The 8061-nt window shown below is 47.6% G+C and overlaps 1 protein-coding gene across 1 annotated transcript; it reads right to left on the bottom strand.

Moving 5' to 3' along the window:
• Positions 1-6501: 6501 nt before the first annotated feature.
• LOC133608284 (C-type isolectin Sp-CL4-like) lies at positions 6502-7546 on the bottom strand. The gene is made up of 6 exons (XM_061963488.1): positions 7461-7546; positions 7318-7398; positions 7114-7244; positions 6907-7038; positions 6723-6834; positions 6502-6649 (listed from the first exon to the last, which is right to left on the bottom strand). Exons 2-6 carry the CDS (start codon positions 7379-7381, stop codon positions 6579-6581), a joined length of 510 nt encoding a protein of 169 aa, XP_061819472.1. The 5' UTR covers positions 7382-7398; positions 7461-7546; the 3' UTR covers positions 6502-6578.
• Positions 7547-8061: the final 515 nt, after the last annotated feature.

Genomic DNA, 8061 nt, shown 5'->3' with positions numbered 1-8061 from the left:
ATGGCGGTGGGTCGCCAGCCCAAGTGGCCCCGAATCCACCGAGGCAAAGTCAAGTGGCGGCGGCGAGTGGAACGCCGCTGCAGCAGGCGAGGCGGGCGCCCAGGGATTGGCCACATTCGTGGCCGACTGGGAGCTGGGCACACTTGGCGTGGCGGGCGACCAGGTAGCGGCCATATCCGTAGCCGACGAGGAGGCAGGCGCGTCGTCAACTTGGCAGGCGTGGCAGCTCGGCGTGGCAAGTCAGGCGGCGAAGCTCGGCGTGACGCGTCCAGCGGCGAAGCTCGGCGTGACGCGTCCAGCGGCGAAGCTCGGTGTGGGTCTTGGTCTTGCTGTGGGTCTTGGCATGGCGGGTCTTGGTCTTGGTGTGGGTCTTGGTCTTGGCATGGCGGGTCTTGGTCTTGGCATGGCGAGTCTTGGTCTTGGCATGGCGAGTCTTGGTCTTGGCATGGCGAGTCTTGGTCTTGGCATGGCGAGTCTTGGTCTTGGCATGGCGAGTCTTGGTCTTGGCATGGCGGGTCTTGGTCTTGGTCTTGGCATGGCGGGTCTTGGTCTTGGTCTTGGCATGGCGGGTCTTGGTCTTGGTCTTGGTCTTGGTCTTGGCATGGCGGGTCTTGGTCTTGGTCTTGGCATGGCGGGTCTTGGTCTTGGTCTTGGCATGGCGGGTCTTGGTCTTGGTCTTGGTCTTGGCATGGCGGGTCTTGGTCTTGGTCTTGGTCTTGGCATGGCGGGTCTTGGTCTTGGTCTTGGCATGGCGGGTCTTGGTCTTGGCGTGGAGGGTCTTGGTCTTGGACTTGTTGAGCTGGTACCGGAGCTTGGCGCCGTGGAGCTGGTACCGGAGCTTGGCGTCGTGGAGACGGTACCGGAGCTTGGCGCCGTGGAGCTGGTACCGGAGCTTGGCGTCGTGGAGCTGGTACCGGAGCTTGGCGTCGTGGAGCTGGTACCGGAACTTGGCGTCGTGGAGCTGGTACCGGAGCTTGGCGTCGTGGAGCTGGTACCGGAGCTTGACGTCGTGGAGCTGGTACCGGAGCTTGACGTCGTGGAGCTGGTACCGGAGCTTGGCGTCGTGGAGCTGGTACCGGAGCTTGGCGTCGTGGAGCTGGTACCGGAGCTTGGCGTCGTGGAGCTGGTACCGGAGCTTGGCGTCGTGGAGCTGATACCGGAGCTTGGCGTCGTGGAGCTACTGGTGCAGGTGGAGGTGGTCTAGCTGGGGGTTGTGGCTTGGCATGGTAAAAGACTGGTGAGGGCGGTCGTGCTGGAGGCTGTGGCTTGACAGGTCGGAAGACTGGTGGTGGCGGCCGTGAGGGAGGCTGTGGCTTGACATGGTGATGCTGAGCCACCCCACCTGAACAATTCCCAGCCCTAGCCCCCCCCCTCAAGGGGCGGATACCAGACGCGCTCCCTGCGGTCTGGAACTCTCTGTAGGGGTGGGCGGAGGAGGGCAGAAACTTCCCCATTAAATTGTCCAAATTGTTTTTCTTGTGCCTGGGATTGAGTGGGTGAAAAAAAATTGTTTTGTGTCTTGGGTGTGGCTTGAGTCCTGGGGAGCGGGGAATCAAAAGAAAAAGAATTCAGAAAAAAAAATCCTGGTCTTTGACGTCATCCGGGCGAAGACGGGCTGGCTGCTGCTTGCTTCCGCCCGGAGGGGGAGGGGCATGTGGGAGCGGCGTGTCCTGCAGGCTCGCGGAAGTTCTACCCGACGTCCTTCGTCGGGAGCGGCGCTTCCGCGGCTGAGGTGACGCTGTGTCGTCCTGGGACCAAATGAAGTCTCTATACTCCATGGAGGAGTAGCGCCGCGTTTCCTCCTCCATCGCGCACAGGACCGCCCAAGAAGCCTCGTCGATAATGTCCAACTCGGCCAACTTAGGTGCGGAAAAGCGGGTCTGCTGACGACCTACTGTCACGACTTGATCTTGGGAGTTTGCTTTTCCAGGATGCAACGGAAAGTTGGCACGGGCGAGACGGGAATGGAGGTACATGATTTATTTATATTTATCAAAAAAAAGGAATAAATGAAAGCGCGCACAATGGCGGAGAATAAACTATGAAAAAACAAAAGGACTATAAACATGGAACCAAAACTTACTGTGACAAGGGACATGAAGCAGGATCATAGAGGAATGGACAGAGCATAAATGTGGTGTGAGGTCGTCAGACTGAACAACAGAAAATGAATTAACTTAAATACTATGGACATGATTAGTGAAAACAGGTGCGTGACTCAAGACGTGAAACAGGTGCGTGACGTGACAGGTGAAAACTAATGGTTGCTATGGTGACCAGACAAGGGAGTGAAAAGACAGAAACTAAACAAAACATGACTTAAAACAAAACATGATAATACAGACATGACAGGAGCTCCACAACCTGTGACGTCACGCTACTCGTCTGCTACTTCTGGTACAGGCAAGACTTTTTTATCAGCGACCAAAAGTTGCGAACTTTATCGTCGATGTTCTCTACTAAATCCTTTCAGCAAAAATATGGCAATATCGCAAAATGATCAAGTATGACACATAGAATGGACCTGCTATCCCCGTTTAAATAAGAAAATCGCATTTCAGTAGGCCTTTAAATGTTTTGTTATTATAATCAAATGACAGCAGTCATTTCCATGAGATAATTTTCTAATATAAGTGTTTTGGCCCACTTACAATGACAATAACAAAAAATATTGTTTTTCATGAGCTGTGTACTAGTATTGTATGTCTGGGTGGAGGGCCTGCTTTGCAAATAATTTGTACCCCTTTCAGATATCGCATTTAGTTCCCACTAAAACATTCACATGTTGCACAATGAGATGTAAACATGGGATCATGTGTACATTCCTGTAACTTTCTGTTTGTAAAATATATCTTTTTTAGTATTTCTTTAATATAATAACATAATTTCATGAATATTATTTATAAATTAAGATTAAATTAAGAAAAAAACATTTTATTTTTTACTAGAGAAGGGTTCGGTGAATGCGCATATGAAACTGGTGGGGTTCGGTACCTCCAACAAGGTTAAGAACCACTGAGTTAGTCCCTCTCCTTCGACTGTGTAGCCCAGATGGTGACTATTGAGCGTAGTAAGTATTAATTCAATCACACTTTTCTGTCTTTTTTTTTTAAATTGTATTTTGTCCTGTCCAGCTACTCAGGCAAATCATATAGTTTCAGATTTACTTTACAAAAGAGAAGTGTGGGATACTTCACTTGTTGCCTTATTTGTATTTAACTTTATTAAGTGGATTTATATTATCATTTGGTGCAGCCGGGCCGGAGCAGGAGGGGATAGAAAGAGAAAAAAAAGGAAGACAGAGGGGGAAATTGTGGGGACAAGAGGGGGATTAGACAGAGAGACAAACACAACAACAGCAAAAACAACAACAACAAACACAATAGAGCAACATCAGCAAATAGGACATGTACACATATGATGGTAAAAGTAATAGCAAAGAAGCAGTTAGCGAAATAAATAATAATACAGAAATGACAATAAACATTATTACACTACAAATGGAGCAATACAAATAATAATAGAAATAGCGCTATTGATAATGAATAATACCAATAATTTACCTCTATTATCAACAATACAATTGTTCAAATGCAACAATACTAATATGTAATGATAACTACAGATACAAAAGAAAGCAGAAAATTGGAGGGGAAGAAAGAGAAGCCAGCTATATTAACCTTGTAGATTGTTATAGTAACAATAGGTTAAGCTTTGTCAGTGTGCCATGTGTTACCCAGTTTACCCTAGGGTAACAACGTTAATTTATGTTTGATGAAACATGATTATATGCATGAGTGTATGTGTATATGTACAGTTTGTGTATATGTATGTTTATACTGCTTAATTCCTCCGGGGTTGTGGATGGCTGAGTAGCGCTTTATAGCGGCAGCCGGCCTCCAGGGCCCCTAATACCCCCCCCCCCCTCCCCCCTGTTGCGAGTTGTTGTGATTACATGTATCATGTTTATGTGTGCCATGCTATGTGAGGTTTTTTCCTCGGACTCAGTCTGGACCCCTCCTGAGGGTCCAGCCTTAGATTTTTTTTACTCTTCCCCCTTTCCCAATGTCACCTTTTTCCCACCTTTTTTTAAGGAGCGCCGTAAGTGGCTGATCCGTTGGCGGTCCCGTCTTGTCCCCTTGTAACGTATGTCTGCTCTTAGCGGGACCGTGCAGAAAATGACATTTCAGTTCGTATGTGTCTTGTACATGTTAAAGAATGGACAACAATAAAGCATCTTGAATCTTGAATCTTGAATCTTGAATGTATACGTACATGTATGTGTATATGTATGTTTGTACAGTGAATGTATACGTACATGTATGTGTATATGTATGTTTGTACAGTGAATGTATATGTACCGTACATGTATGTGTATATGTATGTTTGTACAGTGAATGTATATGCACATGTATGTGTATATGTATGTTTGTACAGTGAATGTATATGTACATGTATGTGTATATGTATGTTTGTACAGTGAATGCATATGTACATGTATGTGTATGTGTATGTGTATGTTTGTACAGTGAATGTGCGTGTGGATGTACGAACTTTGCGTATGTAGGTATGTACTGTATTTGTGTATGTATGTGGGAGCGTAGGTACCTATGTACTGTATGTATGTATGTATGTATGTATGTATGTATGAATGAATAATGGTGTGTATGTGAGTATATATGTGTATTTGTATGTACAATATATTTGACTTCCAGTGTGTGTGGGAGCCAGAGTACGGCCCCAGCCACCCAGAGAGCCAAACCCAAAAACAGCAGGTGTGGCGCCCTTGGAACCAGGGACCACCGGCCCCACGCAGCCAGGCCGGCCAGCGACAGGAACCCCAGAGCCCGGCCCACCGTGTCGCCTAGACGAGCCAGCAGCAGGCCGCAGACAGACGCGCCCGGCAGAGGACAAGGCACGGGAGAAGCAGGGGACAGCCAGCCCTCAAGCCAGCGAAAGACCACACCCCACACGGGAAAAATGGCGGGACGCCCCGCCCGAGGTGCCCAGAGACTCCCCGCAACTGGACGGGAAGACGCAACCGGGCCCCCACAATCCCACACTTTTCTATCTGATATATTTTACATATTGAGCTCACTTTTCATCACATTTAAGGTACTGTGTTTTTTGGACTACAAGCGCACTTAAAATCCTTTAATTTTCTCAAAAGTCAGAAAGAACGCACCGCAGCCAGCTTCATAATAACCGGTTTCGTAACTCGGAGGTGACCAATGGAAAGTCATACAGACATGCCCGTGTTTCTCCTTCTTCTACATGTACACACGCTCGTGGAAATCACACATGAATACCTTAATATAATACCTACTCAGTGGCCTTGTGGTTAGAGTGTCTTCCCTGAGATCGGTAGGTTGTTCTGACAGTAGTTCAAACCCTTTTTTTTTTATTGATTGAGACTTTTATTAGTAGATTGCACAGTACAGTACATATTCCGTACAATTGACCACTAAATGGTAACACCCGAATAAGTTTTTCAACTTGTTTAAGTCGGGGCCGAGTCATACCAAAGACTAAAAAAATGGGACCCATTACCTCCCTGCTTGGCACTCAGCATCAAGGGTTAGAATTGGGGGTTAAATCACCAAAAATTATTCCCTGCTCCAATCACCTCCCAGGGGGTGAACAAGGGGATGGGTCTGATGCAGTGTGGACATTTGACACTTACTGTATATCCCTCATTAAATTGATCCCTCACATGTAAAAGGACGGCGTGGCGCTATTGGGAGAGTGGAACCTGAGGGTTCCTGGTTCAATGCCCATCTCCCAACCTCGTCACGTCCGTTGTGTCCTTGAGCAAGACACTTCACCCTTGCTCCTGATGAGTGGTGGTTAGGGTCTTGCATGGCAGCTCCCGCCATCAGTGTGTGTGTGAATGGGTGAATGTGGAAATAGTGTCAAAGCGCTTTGAGTACCTTGAAGGTAGAAAAGCGCTATATAAGTGTGAGGAGGCGTGGCCGGCAGACCTGCAGCGAGGCGGGGGGCGCCGGGGCCGACTGCGATATGGCGGCGAGGAGGCGTGGCCAGCGGACCTGCAGCGAGGCTGATGGTCGTCAGGTGCGTGGATCGCCCACCTGGGCGCAATTCTATAATCACCTGGCAGTGTGCCGAGAAGGAGTTGGAGAGCCAGCAATACATGCGGCGCGGAAGCGACCGAGAGCGAGACGAAGACGACGCGTGAGGCTGGAAAGCGAACCGTAGAGCGAGCAGTTGGGAAAAGGAGCTGAAAAGCGACCCGACGACACAGAAGTTTATTGAAAAATAAACAAAGTCACGAAAATGCTCGAAGTCATGTCTGTCTTTGGTGGTCCATAGAACCCGGAGGGAGGAAGACCTCCACAACAAGGATAACCCATTTACCATTTATTTAAAGAAAATGAGCTAAAGATTCCAAATACATTAGCTCGAAAAGTGTGATTTAAATTTTACATTCGCCACCCAATAGAAAAAAAGTTCACATCAAATGAAAGCAGAACCAGAAACAAATTGTCTGATGCTTGAAGTTTATTGGAATGAAAGTAAAAGCGTGTTTGTGCTCTTGAGAAGACAAACAGCGCGGCTCCTTAAGACTTTGGGATCTGACATACCACAGAGCTAAACTCGGAGCACGGCCCGTCGTTGAATGGACCCCAAGCTGGACAAAGACAGGAGACAACATTCAGTGTGATGCTGAGACAGCAATAAGCGAGATGTTTAGTTCAACTTACAGCCAGAGTTTATCCACACACAGTCCTCATTGCCGTTGAAGTTATCAGGCTGACCTTCACGCCAAGGAACAGTCTCCAGTGGTTTACCTTTATGGATCCATTCAAAAGCATCCTGAAATGAAGACAAACAAGCTAAACATCTCTTCATTAACTTATCATCATCAGTGTGTTGTTGGCTGCTTACTGGTCCTCTTTTGGCACCCATCCAGTAGTGGAATCGAAACGGAACCGCAGCAAACGCGATACACACCAGCTTTCTGTGCTCTTCATGGCTTGCCAATTCAACCACAGCACCGCCGACTAATTCACACCCTTCCTGATAGATAGACAAAGTAGAAGACCAGGACCAGAAGACGTTTACTGTAGCTGCTTTTGTTTACTAGTGTCTCACCTGGGCTTCATGGAAAGTCATTTGGGAGGGTAAAAATTTGACGCAGCTGTGATCGTTCAGGCGGTACTCCCCAGCATCACATGAGTGCAGCTCGATGTTGGCACAAAAGGCAGCCACCTCTTCATGAGTCCCTGTGACACAAAATACTGTCAGCTTTTACCCGCTGCTTGTCAGAGTACATATTACTGATGCTTTGTTTATTACAAGAATAAGCAGGGGCGACCATCAGCGCCCCCATCAGGAGGATAGTTGTCACAGCAGAAGGCATGGCTCAGAATGACCGACCTGCAAACGGAACAATGTTAATTGTACTGCATCAACCTCTGCCATCTTTCTCTTCTACTCACCAGAGATGTGTGGTGTTCAATCTCGCTCCACCGTCTTCAACTTCACCTCAACTTCTCAGCTCCTAAATACTCACCATGACGCCTGGGGGCATGCCACTGTTACATATGAAAATTGTTCACATCAACATGGTGCCACCTTTTTTGGTCTTAGTCATATTTGATCAGGCAAATACAGACAACATATTTGTTCTGGCAGGCGTCCAAGCAGCTGAGCTTTGCCACAAAAGAGCTACATCGTCGGTTGCTGGCTTGGCACAAGAGCCTGGGCATTTGTGTGCGTCAGCCCCCCTGGGCGACCGGTGCAATGGACGTCGAGTGGATCTAACATAATATTGTGAGAGTCCAGTCCATAGTGGATCTAACATAATAGTGTGAGAGTCCAGTCCATAGTGGATCTAACATAATATTGTGAGAGTCCAGTCCATAGTGGATCTAACATAATATTGTGAGAGTCCAGTCCATAGTGGATCTAACATAATAGTGTGAGAGTCCAGTCCATAGTGGACCTAACATAACAGTGGGAGTCCAGTCCATAGTGGATCTAACATAATAGTGTGAGAGTCCAGTCCATAGTATATCTAACATAATAGTGAGAGAGTCC

This window comes from Nerophis lumbriciformis, linkage group LG06, assembly GCF_033978685.3.
Source record: "Nerophis lumbriciformis linkage group LG06, RoL_Nlum_v2.1, whole genome shotgun sequence".
Lineage (NCBI taxonomy): Eukaryota > Metazoa > Chordata > Actinopteri > Syngnathiformes > Syngnathidae > Nerophis > Nerophis lumbriciformis.
Note: the sequence above shows the minus strand (reverse complement) of the source record. Positions and strands in the feature narration are given on the sequence as shown.

Excerpts from the sequence above, each read along its gene's own strand:
- LOC133608284 (XM_061963488.1), bottom strand. The coding sequence starts at position 7,381 with ATGCCTTCTGCTGTGACAACTATCCTCCTGATGGGGGCGCTGATGGTC. Across the intron at positions 6,835-6,906 it reads TGGGTGCCAAAAGAGGACCA|GATGCTTTTGAATGGATCCA; the intron begins GTAAGCAGCCAA and ends TCTTCATTTCAG. Across the intron at positions 6,650-6,722 it reads TGTGTGGATAAACTCTGGCT|CTTGGGGTCCATTCAACGAC; the intron begins GTAAGTTGAACT and ends GTCTTTGTCCAG.